Source organism: Spermophilus citellus (genome assembly GCF_964194105.1).
Source record: "Spermophilus citellus genome assembly, chromosome: 1".
In the NCBI taxonomy this organism is placed as follows: Eukaryota; Metazoa; Chordata; class Mammalia; order Rodentia; family Sciuridae; genus Spermophilus; species Spermophilus citellus.
Window position 1 is genome coordinate 178090849 of NC_138182.1, and position 26620 is coordinate 178117468.

A 26620-nucleotide genomic window follows, 5' to 3' on the forward strand; every position below is an offset into this window, starting at 1 on the left:
AAATCACTTGATTTACATGCTAATAGTGCTGCAGTAGGTAAGATAATAAGATTTCTCTAATAATAATTTATTAGTCAACTAACATCTGAAGGCCACTGAGACCCAGCTTTTCCTGCTGTGGAGAAAGCCATCAAGCTAGATTTGCAACCTTGAAAGAACCATGAAATCAGGACCTACTATCGGAAACTAGAACAGCTTTCAAGAAGTATAATTCTTGTAAGGGCAGATGGCTCTGAGTCATGGTCTAACCTTTCTGGGACAAAGGTGGCAAGTCTTGGCAGAGGACAAATGAAGGGAAGTGATGGTTTTAGAACTTGTGTTAAGAGCTTGTGGTTGTGCCACGGAGTGTGGAGAGTTTGTTTCCATTGTGTAGTTTGTTTGAGAGCTTGTCAACAGGAAGCAGAGATCCATGGTGCACTTAGGTTTAGACTGGAGAGATGCTGGCAGCAAGCCTGGTAGCAAGGTGTTAGGAACATTGCTTTAGAAGCTGAACTTACTAAGAGCACTTTAGTATGCGGATGACTTGTGCCTAAGCATTGCTTGTAAACCCCAGACAAATGTGACCAGCCAAAAGAACTCTCAGTTATTAGTAGCTTCTTGGCTGATCCTGGAAAGCTGAGGCTTCCCTGAAGCTGGGTACATGACTCAGCATCTTACCATTGGACCTCCTGGGAAGCAAGATGCTGGAAAAGACTCCACATTGACTGACTCCGCACAGCCAGCCCAAGGCCCCTGCTAGAGACCACACCCTGACTTGATACTGTTGAGCTCTTGGGAAGCACAGACATGTAGAAGAAGTAGTGTGGATAGGACATATGCCTAATCAAACTGAAGCATACTTTGAAATGGACTTTGATGTGTTCTATTGTGTGTCTTGGTTTCAGCAAGAAGTTAGGATGAAGGCATGATGCATTTGTATGACAGGGTGCTCTGAGGGTACACTGCTTTGTTTGTTTGCTTCATTTCTTACACTTCCCATTTTTCTGCACTCACATGAGTCATAAGTCTGGTACTCCTGAGATGCTCTATGTGGGGACTAGATGGAAGCATTGGGAAGGCACTCATGTATCAGGCAGAAGAAATGAGACAGGGAACCTGATTCCAAACCCTGCCCTTCTCCTCCCCCTTAAATCCACATGCTATCAACTGTACCTTCATGGCAGGTGTACTTACCTTCCCCTAGTGTTTTATGAGCCTAACTTTCAGGCAGGTGTTGTATGAGATTTAGTTAATAAAACTCATTTGAATTTAGTTACATTGAGAGACTTTTAGATAACAGTATTTTTTCAAGAATTAACAGAGAATTCTTTTTCTTTTTATTCTTAAAGAAACTTGGTATAATAAAAATCCTAGAACTTTCTTCCTCTCAGGTAAAATTAAGACAAAGCATTAATTTGGGGGCTCTTGGGCTGGGTTGGTTCTTGGATTCATGATTAGAGTGCTTTACAGCTAGATCCCAGCACCTAAGATAATTCATTGCACTTAATAGGTACTCAATTTGTTGAACTTAATCAAATATATGACTGCAGGAATGGATTAAAAGATTCTTGACTCAAGCCAGTCAAGACTGCTTCTTACATGATAAGCCAGAGGGAGTAAAACGCCCTATCCAGAAGCAGAGGGCTTTCTTTTGCTGTTCCTTCTTGTATATCTGGTTCTACCTTTTGGAGAGAAGGGAGGTCTATGGTGCTTAGCCACCATGAATCCAGCCAGAAACATGCAGGAGAGGGTCATCCTTCTTGAACTACAAAGGTCTATGGAAATGTGTCTCATTGTTGGGAAAACTAGCTGTTTCTCCCTTGAGAGACCCACAAAGAACTCAACCACCTACCATCCATTATTCTACCCCTCCAAAAAGTGAAAACAAAAATAAAAATGAAGTTGTACCCTTGCAAACTCACTAATTGTACCAAAAGGAAGGAGACTTTTCATTATTACAGGGTGGAGAGCAAAGGAGGCTTCATGAAGACTTTGTTGTATTCTAATTTTACTGTCATATCATTGTACTTCAATCTGATAATTCTGCAATGTGGAGACTTGCTTTTGAATACAGCAAGTTTGTCTTATTTATTGCTATTTCCAATAATGTTACATTTTCTTAACAGCCAGTGCTTGTCTATCAAACCTGCTGAGTCTTTGGAAGAACTTTGGAATAGCTTTTCTACTATTTCTGTGTTTTTTGTGCCATTGCTTTTTCATCAACAATATATATGTTGCTATATTTTTGCCAGTTTGTGTTTAAAACTTAAAAGTGCCTTCTCCTTTTATCTTTTTGTCAAATACTTTATGAAGCAATAAATCAACCTAAGTGAATATATTATACAATCTACAAACACCCTATTCCTTTCCCCCCATGAATCATAAAGACTTCATGTATCTTTGTTTAAGGACTAATTTTTCAAGTATGCTTGTCCCTCTGACTGACTTACTAGATAATGCTACTGATTCTAATTCTGTGATCGGTTTGTATTCATCTCTAGAAGCATGCCATTCTCTTCCATTCTCTTGCAATGTTGCAACTTATTTTCAGACGTTCTTTAATTATACTATTAATATTAGAGCAAATAGTCAAAATTTTGTTTACATAAATATTTTTCATTTTATTAATCTGTACACCTTACATCCACTTTCTGTGACTTACCTGCATGGACACATCTGTAGGGGCTCTAATCCTCCCAAAATAATGCCATATTTTCATCTCTAACCATTTTCCCTAACCACCCATCCTAGAGAAGTAACAAGCTCACCAGCTTCATCAGAATAAGGGACTCAAAGCCTCAGGTTTCCCTACATTTGTACAACTCCACTTGGCCCAAAGAAAATATAAAATTGTCCTCTTGATCTGACTGAATTACTAGTGATTATACCTCAGAGTGCCTTTCCAAATTACATAGAGATAGGACATTTCAGTTCTCATCCATGAAAACCTTCTCACAAAAAGAAATATGCTCAATAAATTGAATAACAGAATTTCCTTAGACTCATCAGAGAATCAAGGTCAAAGGGAAAACTGTCATGGAGAAATATAAAGAGACTATGAGTACAGAAAATTGCAATCAAGATTAGCTTAGTTGGAACAGAAGCTGCTGGAGCTGCAAACTGATAGCAACACATAAATGATAATTTTAATGGATTGATGGAGGCTAAGTGGTAGACTAATTTGAGAGCAAATAATTTTTAAGATCCTATTCTCAAGGGATCTCCATACATTTGTGGGTTTTGCCTCCAGCAACCCCACTAGGTTCTCATGGGGAAGATTAAAAAAAATCTTTTCATGTTTGTGACAGAAGGAGTTGAGTAACCATTTTGAAGTATGATTAGTGTACTATAAGGCAAAGGCCTGTTCTGTAATGGACTTACCTAGACCATTATCTGACCCTGGAAGGATGATTAACTAATACCAACTCACTCTGGCTTGTTTTTGTTACTTCAGGGGAGAAAGGAAAAGGCTAACAAGCACTTTGGAAGAGCACAGCCCAGGGACTCAGGCCAACTCAAGGAATGAAATGCAATCAGAAGATCATAGAACACTTCCCCTTCCTTAGCCTCTATCACATTAACAGGGCTCCAGGGCATCAAAACATATGACATAAAAACTGATAAAGCTACAAAGAAAATAGACTAATCCATTACTCTGGTTGGATATTTCAACACTTCCTTTCAGCAACCAGAATATAAATAAGGATATAGTTCATTGAATGGCACCATTAATCAACTGTATCTAATTGACATTTATAGAATAAATCACTTAATAACAGGACAACACTTTTTTCCCCCCAAACTTGGAACATTTAGCAAAACAGACAAAATTCTAGACCATAAACCATACCTTAAAAAATGTAAAGCAATTGGAATCATGCAAAGTTGGTTCAAATACACAAAGGAATTAAAATGTGAAACAATTGGAGTCATACAGACTTTGTTGATTCAAAGATCACAAAGGAAATAAAAAATGTAAAACAACTGGAATCATAAAAGTTGGTTCAAAGATCACAAAAGAATTAACTTAGAAATCCATAACAAAAAGATCACTGGAAAATCTGAGGATGTTTGGAGATGAGGCAACATAATTTTAAATAACACATGAGTTGAAAAAGAGATCTCAAGAGATAGTAAAAACTATTTGGAACTAAATCTAAAAAGGAAAAAGAAAATAGAATTTATCAAAATTTAAAAGATAGAGTGATTACAGCTTATTGAGGGAAATGTACAGAATTGAATGTATATATTAGAAAAAAAAAGAAGTATAAAATCAATAGTTAATACTTCCATATTAGAAAACTAAAGAAAAGTTCTTCAACATAAGACAAGTATAAAAGATAACAAAAATAGGAGAAAAATCAATATAATTGCCGGGCACAGTGGTGCACACCTGCAATCCGAGCAGCTTGGGAGGCTGAGGCAGGAAAATCATGAGTTCAAAGCCAGTCTCAGCAACTTTGCAAGGCTCTAAGTAAATAAGTATGAGCCTGTCTATAAACAATATATATAAATAATAATATATGTGTATCAATTAAATATGTTTATATATAATTTATGTGTACATGTATGAATATATATATATATATATAAAGAAAATATATAATTTATGTGTACATATATATATGTATATGTATATATATATAAAAAAAGGACTGGAATATGGCTCAGTGGTTGAGCACCTCTGGGTTTAATCCCTGGTAACCCCCCCCAAAAGTCAATAAAATTGAAAATAGGAAGTAAACAGAGAAAAATCCATGAAACCCAAAACAAATTCTTTGAAGAGATCAATATAATCTATAAATTTATACCCAGGCTGACAAAAAGAAAGAAAACACATATTATAGATACCAGCAATGAAATTAAGGTGATCCATTCTTATTCTGTGTACATGAGACTACACACTTACTAGATGGCTAAAATTCCCCAAATTTGACAATACTAAATGTTGGTGAATATGTAGAGCAGCAGGAATTCTCATTCACTATGGTAGGAATGCAAAATGGCACAGTCACTATATTAGTCAGCTTTATGCCACTGTGACTAATATATCTGTCAAGAACAACTTAGATGAAGAAAAGTTTATTTTGGCTACAATTTCAGAGGTTCAGTCCATGGTCAACTAACTCCATTGCTTTTGGCCCAAGATTAGGCAGATTATCATTGCAGAAGGGCATGGCAGAGGAGAGCAGCTCGCGACATGGAAGTCAGGAAGCAGAAAGAGTTTGAGCGTAAGGAGCCAGGGATGATATAATCCCCAAGACCATACCCCCAGTGACCTATTTTCTCTAGCTACAGCCTACATGCCTACAGTTACCACCCATGAAACCATTCAAATTATTAATCCATCAAATGGATTAGGTTATATAGATAACCCCTTAAATAGATTAGGTCATCCACTGATTAGATTACAGCTGTCTTCTCTGAACATTCCTGCATTGTCTCACACATGAACTTTAACAAACTGTAATAGCCACTTTGGGAGACAGTTTGGCAATTTCTTATAAAGCCAAACATAATTTTAGCATATGACCCAGCAATCTTGTTCCCAGATATAAATTTAATTGGTTGAAGATATATCTATGCAAAAACTTGCACATGGATATTTATAGAGGCTTTTTAATAACCATCCCCAAAACTATAAGCTCCCCAATTGTCTTCCAGTAGATAAAAGGATAAACAAATAGTAGTACATCACGAAAAGGGGTGTTATTCAGTATGTAAATAAAGGAGCCATTAAGTCACAAAAGATATGGAGGAAACTTAAATGAACATTATGAAGTGAAAGAAAATAATATTAAAAGTTGAATACTGTATCATACCCATCTTATGATATAAGGAGGTTGGGGACGAATAGATGAAGAACAGGGGATTGGTAAAACTATTTTGTATAATGCTGTTATGGTAGATGCATGACATTATACATTCATTGAAGCCCTTAGAAATTTGCAGCAAAAAGAATGAACCTTAATGTGTGTAAATTTTAAAAATCTTTTAAGGGTTCAGGGATCCCAATGTTGAATGCAAATGATGACAAGAGAATCCAATTGTATCACAAATGTGTGAAGCAATCTCGCTGGAATGTGTGTGGAAGTTCTGACTTAAGTAACTTTGAAATAAACAGAGTCTGATTAAAGACAAAAGAACTACACAAAAGCACTATATTCTAGTTCATTAAGTGTATTCTACTTTATCAAGGATATAGGTTGAAAATTCTAGTATTGCTATCCATATATTAGAATTGAACAAATCATAAATGAATAGTAGATGATGGTGGTCAGTTAACTTTCTTATTGTTGGAGTGGAAATGTACAAGTAAACAAGGGGAGACATCTAGAATAGTTCTTATGTTAATAACTGAGCAATGGAAACATCAGGAAGAATTTGTTTAATATAATATAAAGATGATTATATACAGAAACACGTATAGTCATGTGCATAACATGAGTTCATACTCATACATATATTACTTTGCTCTGTTACCTGAAAGGGCCTCAAGAAGACATCATAGTAAACAACAAGCACACCTAGAACCAGAGCTTGTTTTCTAGTACCAGTGTCTAATTAAAAAGAGATAATATTCCTTGGAGAAATGGCTGTTTCTAGGAGTAGGACAGGAACTATAGAAGATGAGGCTGAAGCATCTCGAAGTGCTCAAAACAAATAAATAACCTCAAACCCCTTCCTATCAATCGAGTGTTCCAAAGGGCACGGGAGCCAACTGAAAGAACTTCCAATAATCAGGCCTGAGAAATGGGAGCAACAAAGTAAAAATATAGTATAAGATTGTAACCCAAATTATAAAATAAATACCCATTAATCCATACTTATATAAATATTGAATAAATTAATAAAGAAGAGAGAGGTCATCATTCTCCCCAGCAACAGAATGTCAATAAATAATTCATTATTCATTATAGTTCGGGCTGTATGTAGTTATCTACTTCCAAAGAGTGCAGTTAAAAAATGGACTAACAAGACTAACTTTACAGTGGAGAAACCTGACAAACACGATTTCAGCCAGACAATCAAGCTCAGTGATCATAAATATAAATCATGTCCATATTATGTAATCTTGTTAAGATATGATGAAAATGATATTCAACCTTTGTGAATTTGCTCCCCAAACCCATAACCAACTCCAGTTGGATGAAAAACAACAACAACAACAACATGAAATCATAATAACAGAGCATCCTGGGGTATAAATGATCAGTATTTCTTAAAACTGTTAGTCATCAAAAATAAGAAAATTCTGAGAAACTCTCACAGACAAGAGTTGTCTGAGGAGACATAACAATGAAGTGTAATTTGGTATGTTGGGATGGGGGTCCTACAACAGGAAAGGGACATGCATTAAACCAGGACTTCAATTAATATAGCATCAGTATTGACTCATCCATTGTAATAATGTAAGATATTGATAACTAGAATTGCATGTGGAGCACATGTTTAGCTTAGGCACATGTTTCAGTGCCCATTGGTAAGTTTTCGTGTCCTAACACCTCTCCCTTCCTACAGTATCTTTCTGTGGGCCATAGCCTTGCCTTATGTAAGGATTCCCTGTGTTGTAAATGATGGATACACACTTAATCTGGTTCTGACAAAACTAGTTGATTCCTGGAATGTTGAAGCCTGGTGACTTCAACTATGACTGAACCTAGGAACTTTTCACCATTAACATCAGGAATTAGATTCTCTTTCTCTGCCCCCATCTCTGTCTTCTTACTTAGTTTCATTCTTAGGCAGGGCATCACTATGTGCTGGTAAAGATGACAGTACCAGAACAAGGTTTGCATGGTCTGTAGACTTTATCAACCTGGAATGAAAGGATTCCCAAAAGGGAGATTGTATTTGCTCAACTTGGATCTCTTGTTTTCTGTAAGTCAACCCCTGAGTTTGCTCCAGTGTTCCCTTAGCCAGGCACAGGCCATGTGGCCCAACTTGGGAGAGTTCACCCTGAATCACTAGGTCAAGAGAGAAAAGAAAGACTATCCAAAGGAAAAAGAGGATTCTATTACTAAAAGAAGGAGAAGGGAGGCAATACGATTTGTGGTGGACACCTCTTTTATTACACTTAAGGCTTGAGTCAGATTGTACCGATTTGGCTTCTGAGGAGCGGAGACTGAGTGGCTGGAGTCAGTCATGTGCTGTATGCTTACACTCTGACTCCCAGTAAAACCCTGGGGACCAACATGCAAATGAACCTCTCGGATTGGCAGTACTTTCCATTTGTTGTCACAGATCATTACTGGAAGCGTTAAGTCTTCTCCATGTGCCTCCACAGGAACAAGACAGTTGGAAACTGGCACTTGGCTTCTTCCGGACTGTGTCCTATATGCCTTCTCCCCACACAGGTTCTGAACTCTGTTCTTTTGCTGTAACAAATCCTAACCCTGAGTATAACAGCTCTCTTCAGTCCCATAAGTCTGCCTAAGAATCCCTGAGTTTGAGGGTGGTCTTGGTCTCAGAAACATTAAAAAATTACAGTATTTTTCTTGAGAAATCAGAAGATCTAATAACCACTTCAAATTCTTTGGCTAAGAGAAATAGCCTGATATTCTTTGGGGAAATTTCCTTTCCCCTACTGAATATGAGCTTAGGGGGTTCTCCATCAATGTGGTTCACCTTTGAAATACCTATGTCAAGTAACGCTAGCATTACATCATTTTGGGCCATATTTGAGTTTCTTCATTTTTGTTATTTTTGGCTTTCAAAGAAATAACACACTTCTAAGTTACTAAAGGAAAATTTAACATTTAGAAATTCTAAAAAATAAGCTTAATATGGAGGATAAGCTCTGTAAAAACAATGTTTTATTTTATTAGAATATAGGAGTCATATTTTTAGAGAATGTCACTTTAACATAGATACACTTTATACAAAAGAAGAAGAAAGTGATTGGCCCTATGCATAATTATTTCCTTCCTTTTTTATGGTTTTGTTGAATATTCTTTTGGAAAAGTGAAAAAATAATGAAACACTGAAACGCCTTTGTTCCACCTCATAATCTTATTATTTTAATCATTCCTTCAGAGGCAATTTTTAATATAAGCTGTTCTGTGACTTTCCTACTCATTTTTTTAACATTTACCATATGCATGCATATGTAACAACACTGCTATTTTGTATTTTTTAAATCATGCTATATATATTCAGGTATTTTATTTATTTTTTAAACACTATGTTCTTAAGATTTGTCCATATGAACACAGGCAAACCTAGTATGCACACTTTAAATATGGTGGTTAATTTGGTGCATGAATACATGGCATTTTATTTAACTATTCAAATGGTGATGGAATTTTCCATTGGCTGGAATTTTTCTTGTTAGAACCAATGTTGCTATAATAATGTTTATGGCTGAAATTTGAGTGCTTAGTATGTGCCAGACATTATCCTAAGAGTTATACAAATGTTTAGCACATTTTTATCCTCCCCAAACTGAGAGGAAGGTATTATTACATTTTTAAGACAAGAAAATCAAAGAATTGAGTGGTTAAATAATTGTCTAAGGTCCTATAGCTCAAAGCAGCAGAGCTAGGGTTTGAGCCCAGAAATCTGGTTCCGACAACATGCACTTCACTGCCTTGGGATAATCTCTGTGCACATGTGTAAGGTTTTCTTGTTGGATTATAAGGTGCAAGCATTTTACCAGGTTCAAGTGCCTCTCCGTATTCTCACTGGCACTGAGTATGTTCAGCTCCCACTTATTTCCTCGTACAGAGAGTTTACAGTCACCAATATCATGCATGATATAAACTGGCCATCTGTGCTTGCCAACAGCATGAAGCCTGTGCCCTCAGCTATACTTACCACATCAGGTTTTGCTTTGTTTTATTTTGGTTTTATTACCTTGAACATGGTTATCTTAAAGTTGCTTCTTTTGTATATAATCTTAACTGTTTCATGATCAAGTAGAGAACATTTGTAAAACATGAGCTTCAACATTCCCAGACTTTTAATTCTGTTCATCTTCTACATTTGACCACCAAACTCTTTTCTCTTGTTCTATTAACCCAGAATTTACCATGTATTTATTGATTGACTTTTTGATGAGCAAGACACTGTGCTAGATACAGGGTGTATAAAAACAAATAAGGCAGAATTTCTCTGTCTGAGGAACTTACAAGGGAATTAACCACATAAACAGCTAATTATAATGAAATGTGATAAGTACTGACTTGGAAGAACAATTATAAGCTATAAGAATATACATGACAAAGTATTTATTTTTGCTTTAGGTGGGGCTCATGAAGGGTGACATATGCTGGGAATTGAAAAATGAGTAGGCTTTTCTTGAAGTTTAAGAGGAAAGTGAAGGTATTTGGTGAAAAGGGAACATGAACAATTCCTTGAAGGCCTGGAAGTTCATAGCAGATTGAAGATTAACAAGAAGGGCAGTTTGGATGTGGGCAGTGGATGACAAGAATCAGGAAAAGAAAAGATATTGTACAAACCTCAGAAGATGAGTTGGCCAGAATTTTGGAAGTGGTTGCCATGGGTGGCAACTGAGAGGAGAGAAAAGGAAGTATAGCTCACTCCCCACAAGTTGTTTTTATTGGTGTTGTATGCTGTCCAATCTTATATATCACTTTTTCCCTTAAAGACTTCTTACCATAATAACTCTTGAAAATTTATACCACTTTTTAGACAATGATACTTGTTTTTTCCAGGATAATGATTTTTTTGCTTTAAAATCCATTAAATCAACATGCTGTACAAAGTTATATTTCAACAGTAGTGTTTCAAGCAAAAAGCACACTCACTATTATATATATTTCATATAATAGCTTCTAGTCAAAGGATATTACATGGAACAGATTTGAAATGCATGATATTTGGATGGGCCCAAAGGTTTGCTTTGACTATAATGGCAAGCAAGAGGGATACAGGGGAATTTTCTTCTATTACATTTCATTCTTCTACCTGTATGTTCGTGTTTTGAAGTACACATTTTTGGACCTCACTCTTTTTCCCTCTATATCAAAGCTCTCCATATCAGGCAGTTATTTTAGGGTTAAAGCCTCAAGGCAAAGGAAATTGTTAACCCCATATGTTTCTAATATTGCATGTCTGTCAAATATTCAAAAAAACTAACTTTCCACCACCTTTCAAAGAGTGATCTCTCGCCCTCCTCCTCCAGCCCCATCCGCTATCAAGCTTTCTCTTCCATCTTTGGAAATATAATGAAACATCATGACATTGCTTTTTATGTACAAGCTGTACCTATTCACTTTCAAATTGACTTTCTTTTATAAATATGTTTGATGATTCTGTTAATACATTACATATATGAGAAAACTATTGCACATCTTAGATCAACATAGACACAGACACATTTTTTAATTTAATAATTTTTACTTAGTAACCTGGTTTTCCAGGATTGTCATGATCATTACAAAAGGAATAGATACATTTGGATTCTATATAAAACCTTATTTGTAAGAGCATCATTAATTTAAGAAACTAAATTAATGCTTGCTCTTCTTTGATTTGCATAAAAAGATTCAACTTCAAACAAAAACAGATAAAGCCACCTCTCAGCATCCATGGGGAATTGGTTCCAGGACTCCCTGAAGATACCAAATCATAATGCTCAAGTCACTTGTATAAAATGGTGTAGTATTTGCATATTGCCCTCACACATCCTCTCATATCCACAATGTGAAGAGAATGTAAATTGTTGGTGTACTATATTGTTTGGGGAATAATAACAAGAAAAATTTCTATACATGTTTAAATATTTTTTCAAATATTTTTGATCTATGTTTGAATCCATGGATGCACAAACAACAGTTAGAGAGAGAGACAATGTTTTATTCTGAAATTTTTTATTGGTTATTTCTTCAAAGAAAGTACCAAATAATCAGTCCATAAGCAAAAGAGGAGGGTCACTTGTTGATCTCAGTGGCCAGATATTTAGGGTCATTTTAAAAACATGTGTTGACATTCTTCTCCATCTCTGCATTAAATTCAAATTCCAAGAAGAGCTATCTATTAGGCATGTACTGGGTTATTCATACACTTCAGTAACTACTATGAATGGGAGATAGTTTCACCAAAGAAAAGTGGAGCTTTTATTAATCATAAAAATGAGGAGGGTGCTCTCTACAGGAAAAACAACATGTGCCCACCAGATTCTATCAATAGTCTATCAGCATAGGTATGCACACACACACACACACACACACACACACACACACACACGCACACACACATTTTCCTTTATGTGTAAAAACATCCCCAGTTGACATAATTGAATCTATCACAAACAGAAAAATTATCTCAGAATCATGAAGCCTACTAACTTCATGATGCCTATTTAACACATTCAGCTTCAAGTTTGAAATCTCTAGATGATATTGCCTTGTTTCTATAGCTGGTCATAAAGCCTAACCAACAATTTATGTCTTCCCTTCAGAACTCTTTATATGTGTTTCTGTTGCTGCTGTCATTGTTGTTTTTCTAAACATCTCTTAGGCAAGGATGGCTTTCTGGTGAACATTTACATGGGACATAAATAGTACTAGCTTTGGTCTGTTTTGAGAGTTCCATTTGGGCAAACCATTATCCAGTGCCTATGCATCAGTATAGAAACTCTTCTCAGGTTATTTTTCTTTAAAGAATTGGCAGATAGGGAGAGATGCAACCTGAAAGTCTGCCCACTGGGAAGGATTGTCTTTTTTCACCATTTTTAGGACCATACCTGAATAGTAGTGTAATTTAATAGCAGTCTCTACTAGCTCTTGGAGCCACCTCTCTGAAAACCAAACCAGTTTTTCATCCTCAACTATCTAGTGAAAAGAAATTGCCAATGCGGCCAATGGCATGGGTTTAGGACATACATCTTTTAAGTGTTAGTCACGAGATAAATCTCTCAATTTCTTCTGTTTGGCAGACTAGTGTCTATTCACCCAAATCAATATTCTTCCTGAAATCACCTCTAGGCTCTATCTACCAGCTTCTCTTGGAATTAGATGTGATCATATCACGGTATTTTAGCAAATGTTACTTAAGTAGAGCTGATGGCTGCCATCCTCAGATGAAGACATTTCAAAGTATTTGTGCTTCTTTTGCAATCTCTTCCTCACTGCCCCCCTCCCCCCATGTGAGTGTAGAAAGTGTGAATGCCTAGGGAGTTGCAGAGATTTAAGAAGAAAAGTTCATAGATCTCTGAAACACTGTGTGGATGAAAGTCATCTTCTTGGAACACCTATACTGAACTATCACATGAGAAAGAAATCTATATCTGTTGCTTAAATGCCTGAAACCTTGGGGTATATTAGGCTTCAGATAGAAGAACACCGATGTCTTTCATTTGGCCCTTCCTCCTAAAATATCTTTTACATCATGGGTCAGTGAGTCAGTGTGAGGATTATTCCAGTGGCCAAAAACAATCATTGGAGAATATAGTGATAAGTTGTAAAAATAAAATTGGATGGGTTTGTTTTTCCATTGACCTTGGGCAAGTTCTTCATTGTGCTATATGATCCCAGAAGCCTCACTCTATTACAATACTGATTTTGTGTGTTGCTGGAATTAAGGTTAGTTAGGATTCAGTATCCAATCCTACCTGAAAGATTTTGGTATTCTTTTCCTTGTTTTTCATAGTGTAAAACTGCTCCTTTGGGGGAAGGCAGGGAAGAAGGAGTAATGAATCTTATGTGAAGTGTTACAATATATTCTTTCTCAAGATATACGGCTTTGTCTCCATTCAAGGACTTCTAAGTATGCGGAATGGCTCAGAAGCATGATTCTGTAGTGTGGATGTCTCAAGTTAGGTGTCTAGAGTATGACTGGCTATACACAGCTAGTAAATCCTCATCATCCAATAATGACATTTCTCTTGATCCATGATTAATAAGCTTCAGCTAGAGGTTTCTATGTGTCTAATATTCCTGGAACTTGCTAACCTTGCTGAATCTATTGCTTAATATGAAAACCATGCATGATATTTAGCTAGTGCATACTGGCATTTTGTAACAGGCAGTATTCTTTTTGATTCATTGGTTGGTATCTATGTTCTACTGGTCATTCATTTCATAAATTTATTTCCTGATAACAAAAATGGATGTTGCATTTTTGCCATCATCTGGATTTGGCAAGCCCAGAGTTTCTTTCATGTCTACTGATATTAGAAAATCCAATTATGAAGTTTGTGAACTTTATGGGAATATTTATCAAATTATTTGACAAATGTATATAGAAATATCTATCTATAGAGTAAAATAAAATTACATTTCTAATATCTTTTTGAAACCATTTTAAATTATTATCTACTATAATAATTTAAAGTTTATTAAATATTTTTAAACCAGGTTATTCAATTAAATGCTACTAATAAAATCTTTCTACATTTCATCCTTCTAAAAAATATGTAAAATTAGCTGACAAGAATAAAATTAATTTAGCTTATGTTAGTTACATAGTAAATTTTAGAAGTTAAAGAATTCAAATTCTATATCTTTAAGTAAAACCTAATATTCTAAGAGGCAATAAACCAAGCACTCTCTCACACCTCCACATACACAGATCCCTTAGGATGAGATGCATAGGGAAAAGTTATAGACACAGTTGTAGGTTCAGTAAAAAGGAGCTGAGGTCCCTCTTACTGCCTCTCATTTTTTTTTTCTGTTGTATGCAGTCAAACCAGGACATTATCATATGTTGAGAGTCAAAAGGTGGGGGAAGAATAACGAGCATGAAGAGAGTGGTAAATGATTGTAATAGTAAATCTGGGAAATTGACGATGACTATAAAATTGCAATAACCTTCACTTCCCACACAGTTAAGAAAGGATGAACTTGACTAGAATGGTAGTGAAATCTCCATGAAATCTGTGCTCCTTCTTCTATGCCATGCTGCTTGCCACCAGTAATTTTTGTAGCTCTTGACACCACTTAAGTAAATAAAACAATGTGGAATCCAGGTGTTTAGAAGGATCTGTGAGGTAGAATTTGAATGAACACTCTTTTTCATTGAATAATTAAAGGAAGTAATGAGGTAGAGGAAGGAGGTGGAAGGAAGTGCTCACTGGATGCAGTACTGAAAGTAAAATGTCACAGGGGCCTTGCATAGATCTCGTTGTGCACAGCACATACCAGTGCAATGTGCAACAGCACAAATCCTGTTCACTTTTCTCTAGTGCTATGTGAGAGTGGAAGAAATACTATAATTTCATCTGATACTCCAAGGAAAGGCAAAAGGGTGAGTTTTCCTAGTATTGAAATTTTTTTCTATAGTTAAAATACCAGTTTTTCAATGAAGTTGGGGGAAAAAAAGCACTTGGTATCATATCTTTAGTAGGATAATCCTTCCACCCTGGATAGGAAATGGAAGTTGTCATACAATACTAACTCACACAAGATTAACAACTCTCATTGCTTTTTTGACATAATACCTGAATTGGAGAATCAACTACACTGTATTATTTTTCTCCCAGTGAAGCTGGCCAGAACAATGAAATTTGAATGATTATCATTGTCTTTTCTTATAGAAAAGGTTTATTCAATGGTCCAAATATGGAAGTAGTCTTTGAATCCTCTTTTTACACGTAACTCAAGGCAGCTCAGATTTGTATAAAAACTCCAGCACTCTCTGAGTCCCTAAGAGCGATCAGCCCCTAAGATGTGTAATATGAAACTTCTGTGTGAACTGTTAACTTCCCCCAGATGGGGCAAACCACAGTGTCTTTTAATGCACTAATGGTATCAAAATGCATAAACATCACATGCAACTGCACTCTCACATTTGATACCAATCTGGTATTATAATAAAGGGGTTATAATGTGGGCACTAGGGAAATCACAGCACATCCTCACATCCTGCTTACTACTGCTCAATGATTTCATAAAGGCTTTTTTCAATCAAAATTCCCTTCCCAGGTTTGAATAATAAGATCATAACTGAGAGACAAGGGCAAAATTAGAATTTAGGACTCCAAAATATTAATAACTAATGGATTTCCCAATTCCCATTAAACACTTTAACTATTGCTCATTGGCTCATGGGGAATACTACTTTCCTTCTGGTCTCAAATGAAATATAAATAATAAAAACAATTTAGGAAACTTATTCTAAAGATCTGCTCTTAACTCATATTAACACTCATGGAAAGTTTGCAACTACTGGACTTTGAAAGATAAATGGAGCTTTTAAACCTTCTTTGGAAATGAATTTCCAACTGTAAGATTAGATCATAAAAAGGTTTTCATAACATTGTGATTCAAATGTTTTTATTCATAATTTTCTAACTTTCATTAATATTTTGTTAAGTTGGAAGAATATTTTCCTAAGAACACATCTTTCTTTATTGTTAAAAAACTTTACAAAATTAAAATGTAAGACTTCCTTGAGGCACATGAATACATAACCTTTCTGAATCCTCAGCTTTCACTTACTTCCTCATAGTTCACAAAATATGGAAGAGAGAAAAATATGCTGTTAAAAAAACTAATTATTAGTAGAACTTCTGTTGCTATAATGGTATAGCATTTTGACAATTTTGACAGGGAACTCCAAATACCTCTTATCTCCTTAATAAAAAGAAATGAATCCAGAATTCCAACAATCTTAGTGTATCTTTTGACTTTTATCACAACTGCTCTAGTATGGTTTTATTTAGCACCATTAATATTCTTTCCCTTCCATGTCTTTTAAACATACTGAAAAAGTAATAATTCTGAAATATACTTTCCTAAATTAGATATATGGATGAATTTACTTAATTTAAAGACAGGTTATCAGGTTTGTGAGTGAAAATATCCATCTTATAAAATGGAATTTGGTGTTGTACTCACATATTCTTCCATAGCATAATAATTGTCTCACCCAGACCTCAGGAAACTACCACTTTTTCATTTCTACCTGTGTTGCAGAAGAATAGCCAGAGAAGATAGGCTTGGAGACTTCATTTTTAATTCAAATGTGCATTTCTCTTTGGGGATAGTGTACAATGGCAGGCTTCTATTTTAAGCAGAAACTTTTAGAAGTGTGATGCAAACTTGAAGTGTTTGACCATCTAGGGGTTAAAAAATGTGAATTTTCGGGGGGGGGGGAAGCAAACAACGAATTTTTCTACAAAAAATAGACTAAATTTTGTGTATAAACTCTACTATAGGATTTGGAGCAAGATAGTGGCTAAGATCCTCTGGTGGTTGTCTCCCTATAGACACACCAACTTGAACAACTATCTACACACAAAACTACTGTCAAGAGAGCTATGGAAATCAGGTGAGAGACCATCTTGCCTGCTTTTAGCATAACAAAATGAAATTGAAAAAGTCAGAAAAGAAAGTTGACCCTGTTACACCTTCCCCAACTCTAGGCAGACCACTGTGCAGTGAGATGCTTCCCACTTGAGTAAGGGAGAGAGAATTTAGGCCATGTCTTAGACTTGAAACCCAGTACCAGGCCCACCACAGTGAAACCCAGTACTGGGCAAAGCTCCGCAACCCCAAACCTAAGGACTATGTAGCTGAAACTGTTGTAGGCCAGTCAGATGATTGCATTCACCACCCTCCTCCAAACTCTGACAGAAGAACTGAGAACAAGACTGCACTTGCTGGGGAGTAGGCCATGAAAGCCAGCACAGGGGGTTGTCTTGCAGTGCAAAGTTCACCACAGTGAGACCCAGCACTACAAACGCTGAAGGCCCAATAAACAGACCAGAGATCCCAGCAGAGCCTCTATACTGACCCCAGCCAGCATCAGGCAGAGGCTTATGCACCAGTGGAATAGACTTTAATTTCTGCCTGCAGAATTTCCAACCTTGGGGTAGACCTGAGTCCTAATGGTTCTTTTCCTGAGACTGTGCAGATCTCAAGATATCATTCAGTCTTGTTGGCTAAGGGACTGTCTCTTCCACCTGTTCCCTAATCTCAAACAGCCCAAATATCACCAGGCCAGTTTTTGCAGATGAGATTCTAGAACCAACCAGGCACCAGACAGACCTGTGCCCTAGTGGGACAGTGTGTTTTAGCCTGCATCACTAACAGCTGCAGCATGAGCCTTCGTGCATCCCTGAGGCTGTGCAGTTTCTTGAAGCTGTGAAACTCCGATATGATCCAGCTTAGTGTCAGCCGAGGAAGTTAAGTGATTGCTTTCATCAATATTATCTCAACCTCAGGTAGCAAACGTGGTACAAGACCCCATTCACTGGGGTAGGAAACATTAGTAAGCACAAGCCTTTGTACTAGAACTCAATACTAGGCTGGTGAAATCTAATACTGAGCAGATCCCAACATCCTGTAATCCTAAGAAGTAGAAATAAGAACTCTAAATGTATATATTTTAGAGCATCCAATATCAGAACTTCCAAATATGTAAGGCAAATATTAATACACCTAGAGGGAAGGTAGACTCTCTATCTAGTACAGTATTATTTGGGGACTTTAACATTCCATTTTCAGCATGGAAAAATTGGTGAGATAAGAAATCATCTTTGTGAGTCAGCTTTATATCACTGTAATCAAAACACCTGACAAGAAAAACTTAGAGAGGAAATGTTTAATTTGAGCTCATGGTTTCAGAGGTTCAGTCCATGGTTGACTGACTCCATTACTTTGGATTCAAGGTGAGGGAGAACATCACAGCCAAAGGTGCAAGGCTCAGGAAAGCTACTCAGTATATGGCAGCTAGAAAGCACAGAGAGATAGAGATAAAGATAGAGATAGAAATATATATATATATATATATATATATATATATATATATATATATATATATAGAGAGAGAGAGAGAGAGAGAGAGAGACAGACAGACAGACACGGGGGGGGGGGAGGAGCCAGATGAGCAAAATATAATCCCATAATCCCCAAGGACATGGCCCCAGTGATTCACCTCTTCCAGTCACACCCTATCTGCCTATAGCAGTCCTTTCAAATTATTAATCCATCAAAGGATCAATCTATCGATTAGGTTATAACTCTTATAATCTAAGCATTTCACCTCCTACATTAACACAGGATCTTTTGGGGGACACCTCATATACAAACCATAACATCACAAAGAAACATTACACTGTACCCTAGGCCAAATGAACCTAGTAGACATCTAAGAAAATTCCATACAACTTCTGAATGCACATATTTCTTATCAGCACATGGAACATTCTCCAGGATAAATCATATGATAGCCCACAAAACATGTTTTAACAAATTAAAAAGATTGAAATTGCATCAGGTATCTTTTTTGACAACAATGTAATAAAACTAGAAATTAATAACAAGAAAAACTTTAGAAACTATACAAATGCATGGAAATCAAACAACCTATTTTTGAACAAGCCATGGACCAAAAAAAAAAAAAAAAAAAAAGAATCAAGAAGGAAATTGAAAAAGTATGGAAGCAAATGAAAATAGAAATACAATGTACCAAAAACTATGGCCAAAGCAATAAAAAGGGAGAAGTTCATAGTCATCGATGTCCACTTCAAAAATGTAGATCTCAAATAACAACCTGTTGCTGCATTACATGAAACTAGAAGAAAAATAACAAAGATCAAAGCAAGAATAAGTGAAGTAAAGGCTGAAAAAAAAATACAAAAAATTAACCCCCCAAAGGGCTGGCTCTTTGGAAATATAAACAAAATTGACAAATCCTTATCTAGAGACCACTTACAGAATGGAAGAAAATATTTGCGAATAATACATCTGACAAGGGATTGATATCCAGAAAATATAAGTAACTCCAAAAACTCAAAAACCCCAATAACCCAATTAAACATGGGCAATAGATCTAAATAGATATTTCTTAAAAGGGGATAAAAATGGCCAAGAGTCACATAAAATATACTTTACATGACTAATCATCAGGTAAATGCAAATCAAAACCATCAGATATCACCTTACACCAGTAAGAATGGCAATTATCAATTACATGTGCTGGTGAGGATGGTGAGAGTAGAGGACCCTCACAATCTGTTGGTAGGAAGTACAATCCTTCAAGGAAACAGTATGGCATTTTTCAGAGAATTAAAAATCAAACGATGGTCCAGCAATTGCACTCTGGGTATATATCCAAAGGAAATAACATCATTGTGCCAGAGAGACACTTGCACTCCCATGTTCACTGCAGCACTGTCCACAAGAGCCAAGAGCCAAGGAGTGGAAGCAGCCTAAGCTTCCATCCACTGATGAGTGGAAGAAAGAAAAGTGGTACATGTAACAATGGAATGCTATTAAGCCACAAAAAGAATGACATCTTGTCATTTTCAGCAACATGGCCCCAAACCCACCAAGCACATGGATGAAACTGGAGTTCAGAACATTTTCATCCATGTTGTCTATTGCTTGCTGAGCGCTAGGCCTGACTGCAGAGCACACAGTTGTCTATGTTGGGAATACAGACATAAAGGAAAATACGACATGGTGATAGCCTTTAAGGAGCAACATGCAGAGCTAAGGTTTGGGCAGTCTGCAAGACTTCCAGTGAAGGCAACATGTGAGCTGAGGTTGAAGGAGAAGCAGATTTCACTAGAACAAGAAGAAGGAAAGAAAGAGGTGGAGGAGAAAGAAAACAAATAACAGAAAAGAAAGACATTCAACCATAGTCTCTTTCTCTTCCCCTGGCAAAGCCTCAGACACAAGAAGAAGAAAATGCATTTGGGGAAATGTAAATGGAACTGAAGGAGAAGAAGTGCCAAAGAGACTCTGCTGTCAGGAGAGAATTAAATTCTGAATGGCCTTGCAGGAATGCTATGGTGTGTAGACTTCTTTGTAAGGCAGTGGGTATCCCCTGAATAAAATGAAGAAGAAAAATAATTGGTTTTAGAGAAGTCATTTTGATGTACTATGTAGAATCTGTTGGGAGTGGGAAAAGAGTAGGTCAAGTTTCTAAGAGGATGTTGTAATCCCTGTGTGATGTGATAAGAATATTCTCAAGGGAATAGAGAGTAATGGATAACTCTGACAAGGAGGGCAAAGGTAGAAATTCAATTCAATACATACATTTCATTTGAGGAGGCTGGCTGATTATACTGCTTCTTACTGGAAGTATGGAAGAATGGGGATTACCTCTAGGTACCATGTTGTCTTTACTTTAGCAGTACAACTTCAAACAAATTCAGTTGAATCTGCTTTGGAGAGGATTACAGGCCAGGAACAAAGCTTTATTTCTGGTGCTAGATTTAGATTAACAGAGAAAACCTGAATTATTGTCCTCTATGGACTCACTGAGCCCGGAGGAAAAACTCTTCCTTTAGTACTACTGGGCTCTGGTCCATTTGGAAAAACAAAAATTGGAAGAGGAAAAGACAAAAATCTTCATTTGGATATTGTTGAAGGGAAAGAGGAATTTTTAAATTGACCAAATAAAGAGGAGTTAATATACTGTATAGCAAAACTCCTTTTTATGTGTAGTTACTGAATACCAAAGAAAAGATAGTTATGTGAAAAGTTTGTACTGTTCTTGAATTTGAAAAGTGCACTCTGTAGATTTGTTTTTCCATTTTCCTGCTAAGTGTAAGGATCAGTTCTGTATTTTTTTTTTAAATGAATCAATAGTTTAATCTTTAGTAACCAATTGGGCAAACCCATTGGTGGCTACATTTATGTGCTTGATTATTATTTTTTGAATGACATTCATTTTCAGGTATCTGAGGCAGGAATATTCTTTGGGGATCCGTGAACCCCAGACATTACATACAAAAGTTTGTGCATAGGCAGTTGATACCTTTATCGAAGAAAGAGTTTCCTGGAGTTAGTGCTTGGTGGGTTTGGGCCAGGCTTTTCCATATCTCTGTTGTAGATACTATGATATTTATGTCCTCTTCCTGCTCTTTCACTTATGGCAACTTGGGGCAGTCTTATGGTTTAGGTAAGAGGTAGCTCCCCAAAACTCATATGTGTGAAAATTCAAGAAAGTTTAGAGGTAAAATGATTGGGTTTTGAGACGCTTAATCCACTGGAATCAACTAACTGGGTGGTAACTGTTAGGCAGGTAGGATATGGTTGGAGGAGAAGGGTCATTGGGGGTGTGCCTTTCGATATTTATTTTGTCCCTGGTCTTCAGAGAATCTTTCTCTGCTTCCTGGTGGCAGAAAGAGTGAAAAACTGGGGCCATGAATGCAAATTTCTTCAATCACCATAAAGAGGAAAAAGACAACCCAGAGAAAGGGACAGGTTTCCCACTATGAACCATAGCACCCATATTATATTTTACTCCTTCCTTTGTTTTATGCTACACTCTTGTAGAAAACACTACTTTTACTGATCCATTTAATTATTAATGAATATTCAGGTTGTTTCTAGTTTGGGGCTACAATGACAAATGCTGCCATGTGTCTTGATACATGTGGGCACATATTTCTGTTGCATATGTGCCTACCGGGGAGTGGAATTGGTTGGACTATGGGGTATGCACATTTTCACGTTATGAAAATAATGATAAACTCTTTCCCCAAATGCTTAGATCACTTTATACTCTCTCACCAGCAGTGTATGAGATTTCCTGTTGTTCCACATTCTAGACAACGTTTGGAAAGCGAGTTGATTTCTGTATAGGTTGTTAGGCAGAAAATAAGTTGTACTTTAAAAAAATTACATAATAAACTAATGATCCCGTATCCTCTTATTGCAAAGACAGACCTGCCCCACCCTCTACTAGCATTTATCAATAATCCATATACATAGATGTTTCTAAGTTCTTTATTTTGCATCAACATTATATTTTTCTAGGAACCAATATAGATTATTTTAATCATATAATTGTTATATTTCTTGATATATAATACTTTCAATTTTTTGGTTTTCTTCAAAATTTTCTTGGTTGTTCTTGGCTCTTTACATTTTTCCATTTTATTTGCACACTACAAAATTCACCATTTTCATCTATAGTTCTGCATATTTTTTTTTTTTTTTTTTTACTGGGAATGGAACCAAGGATTGCACTACCATGGACCTACATCCCAGGCCTTTTTAAAATTTTGAGACAGGGTCTTACTAAGATGCCAAGACTGGCCTTGAATTAGTGATCCTACTGCCTCAGCCTCTCAAGTTTCCGAGGTAACAGGTGTGCACCTCTACACCTGGCTATTGGTTCTGCTACTTTTGACAAATATATACAGTCACATATGTTATCACAATCCAGACACATTTTCCTAATTAAAACAGTCCCCCCTTTATGCTGGGGCTGCAGCTAAGTGGTAGAAAGCTTGCCTATCCTTCCCAAGGGCCTGGGTTCAATGTACCAGCACTACAAAGAAACAATTCCCCTGGGATTCTCTGAAGTCCACCCCTTCTCTCTACCTCCAGCCCCTGGCATCCAATGGCCTGTCTTTTCTTTTCCAAAAGCCATGTGAATAGAATCATGTACTTCATAGCCTTTTGAATCTAGTTTCTTTCCTTTAGCGTAAAGTATTTGATTTTTTTTTTTAATCAAGACTTGTTCATGTTATTGCTGAGAAGCATTTTACAGTATGGACATACCATGGTTTGCTTATCCATTCGTCAGCTAAATGACAATTGAATTGTTTCCAGATTGAAGTGATTACAAATAAAGCAACTATAAACATTTATTTTGAACAATACTTTTATTACAAAATTTGAAAAATATTTAAGAAATGCCTCAGGAGAATGGGAGAAAGGACAGAGGAGCAGTGCAGGGGGGAGTGTCCCAGGGGAGCCACCTCTGATGTCTTCTGCAGGTGGGGGAAGAGGAGACTCCTGATGTCCAGGTGGATGCAGAAGTACTCTGGGCTGGAACCCGTGCAGAGACACCTGAGGTAGTTGGCACATCTTCTCCTGCAGCTGTTTAGAGTCCACTTGATTGAGAACCCAAACAAGGTGTCAGGATCCACAGAGAACAGGGTCCTCTGGCTGTCCCCTGGTATTGTCTGGTCAGCTCTCCGCTTCATTGGAGCCTCACTTCATGAATCTGGCAGGTTTCTGCTCTTACATTGGAGCCACCCCATTGCTGACACGTGGTATGCAACAGCACAGTTGTCGGACACAGGTAGCAATCCCCCTAGTTACCCTCTTCCAGAGCTTTCTGCTGGTGTGGAGTTGCCCAGAGTCAGACTGGGAGGCTAACCCAGGTGTTGGGGTTCTTGCAGGCGGGAAATGGAAGTGAATAGGCGGCTGGCTGGCCCTCCTGATGTGCTTCTGCCCTAAGCGTTTGGCCTCCTCAGGCAGAGGAAGCTCACAGGGCAAGGAGAAGGTTCGAAGGGCAGGCTCACTAGGGTTCCTTATTGGGAGGACAAGGGAATGGGAAGGATCCAGGGGGCATGGCTGAGGCTTAACCAAGGGAGGCACAGGCTTTCCCTGGAACATGAAGCCCTGCCCCTGGCTTTTCTGGTGCCGGAGCAGAAGGTAGGTAGCCATGGCCACATTGAACTTTCTCTTGGCCAGGGACATCCAGGTCTTGCGTAGATCATAACCCATATCAAACATTATGGTCAGTATTTCAGGGTCTGGCTGTTTGAGGAGTGCCTCATCATAATGAGGGGGTAAATGCTGCTCACCTTGCATCAGCCATATGTGCTGAAGGATCTGCTTGGCTGTGGGCCGCTTCCTGGGGTCCAGGGTCAGCATTTGGTAAATGAGCATCCGTGCTGCCAGAGAAACGTGGGGAGGGTCACGGAACCATCCCCGCACGATCTGCCGCATCGTCTCCTTACGGGTGGATCCCATAAATGGGAGCTTCCCTGTCAACATAAAATACAGGGTGACGCCCAGGCTCCAGATGTCCACTGGGGGGCCCTCATACGCTCGCCTCTGGATAATTTCCGGGGCAAGGTGTGAGAGAGTGCCCCAGGGCTCCTTCAGTTTCTGGCCTGGTGTGACCCAGGTGCTGAAGCCAAAATCGATAAGTTTAATGTGACCTTTGGCATCCAGCACGAAGTTCTGTGGCTTCAGGTCTCGGTGCACCATGCCCTTGTCATGGCAGTAGGCTACGGCACACACTACCTCCCGGAACAGTCTGCGTGCTTCTTCCTCCTGCATGCCACCCAGCGGGACTTGGTCCAATAGCTGGCCCCCACCTGCGTGCTCCATCACCAGGTAGATATTTCTTCGGGTCTCAATGACCTGAAATAACTGGATAACGTTGGGATGCTCCAGGCTCTTCATTATATTCAGTTCAGAGAGGAGCTCGTGTCTCTTCCCTTTCTTCTGCAGGACTTTCACTGCCACCTGTGCCCCAGTGAGGCAATGGCGGGCTAGTTTGATCTGGCCAAACCCACCATGCCCAATGTCCCTCAGGACCTCATACTGGTCCCTCAGGACAATAGTCTTGCAGGAGCTAGGCCCCTGCCCCACTCCACTACTTTCACTACTCTGGCTATCCATCCTAAGCAGGAACACCAACTAAGGATGCTAGCTTAAAAAAAAATAACAGACTAAAACAACAAACCCAAATCAAAAACAAAAACAAGACAAAACAACAAACCCAAATCAAAAACAAAAACAAGACAAAACAACAAACCCAAATCAAAGAACCAATATCCAAAGACCACCACCAACAACCGCCAACCACCAACCACCAAACGCACTAACTATCTGGGAGTCCGACAGGTCACCACCAAGAGCTTCCTGTACTTGTGGACAAAAACTCAGCCAAAGCCACTCTCTTATATACCTGCACTTTGACACTTGCTCACTATGGATCCTTGTGACATCAGAGCAAGCAGTGGCCCAGGCATGCCTGGCCATAACTCCCAGTGGTCATCTCCCTTTTGGGCCTCCAGAACTGCTTCCATTTCAGAATAGAAATAAGAAAGTACTCCAGACATTTTTTTTTTTGCTTTAGAAGTTTTTAGGATGATATTTAATTTTTTAAGAATTAATATTTGTATATAATTTCAATGTACTTTTCATTTTCACTCTAAAAATCTGTAATAACTTTTGGCTTTGTAAGACCAGAACATATCTATGCTCAAGGTATTCAATTCCTTTTTTCTTCCAACTTCTAATAACTGCTATTAAAAGATGGTAGCGCCTCAGTCACATGTGATACTGTGATAAGATTCTCTGTTCCCTAAGACACCACAGAGCACAGTATTAACACCTATGGGGGTTAGATGGGGAAAAGTTTCTCATAATTTCTCCATACAGTCCTACACACAATGCATATTTATTCCAAGGTGACACTAGTAATTGATGGAGATTGGTAGAGATGCACAAGATCAGCATTTTGTGGTACTGATGCTGAGGGAAACTGATTGGTCCAGAAGCATCAAGCAGCAGTCAATGGGAAGAACTCCAAATTTTATTTTATACCAGCAGGCCCAGAGGAAAACAAAACAAATTCTGAGCCCCTATGCCCAGTTTGTAACAATATTTATAGGTATCTAGTGTCATAAATTTTATAGTCTACCTGACATAGAATTGTGCAAGTGGTTTCTAGAGGTAGCATGTTTACAGAAGCAGAGTGTGATATGGGGAAGAATTGGCTCCTCTTACAAGGCCTTTGATAAATCTTCTTCCTTGGTCCCAGAGCTTCCACATTTACAGATCAAAGGGGAGGAGTCAGACTCCCAAGGGAACTTATTTACAATCCAGAAGGTGGGGACCCATGGTCCATCAGGTTTTCTGAGCAAGGGAAAGGGAACTGACCCCTTCCCCAGGCGTGGGTTTCTCACCATAACATTTTTATAATTTCATTTCATAAACAGGTCTGGTTTTGTCATCACCCTGAAGCT

At 37.7% G+C, this 26620-nt stretch overlaps 1 protein-coding gene across 1 annotated transcript; it reads right to left on the reverse strand.

Annotated features, from left to right (window-relative positions):
- Nucleotides 1–23873: 23873 nt before the first annotated feature.
- Nucleotides 23874–25268, reverse strand: LOC308653674 (sperm motility kinase 2B-like; the record flags this gene model as incomplete). Its single annotated transcript, XM_081302324.1, has 1 exon — nt 23874–25268. One exon carries the CDS (start codon nt 25266–25268, stop codon nt 23874–23876), a length of 1395 nt encoding a protein of 464 aa, XP_081158450.1.
- Between the last annotated feature and the right edge of the window lie 1352 nt (nt 25269–26620).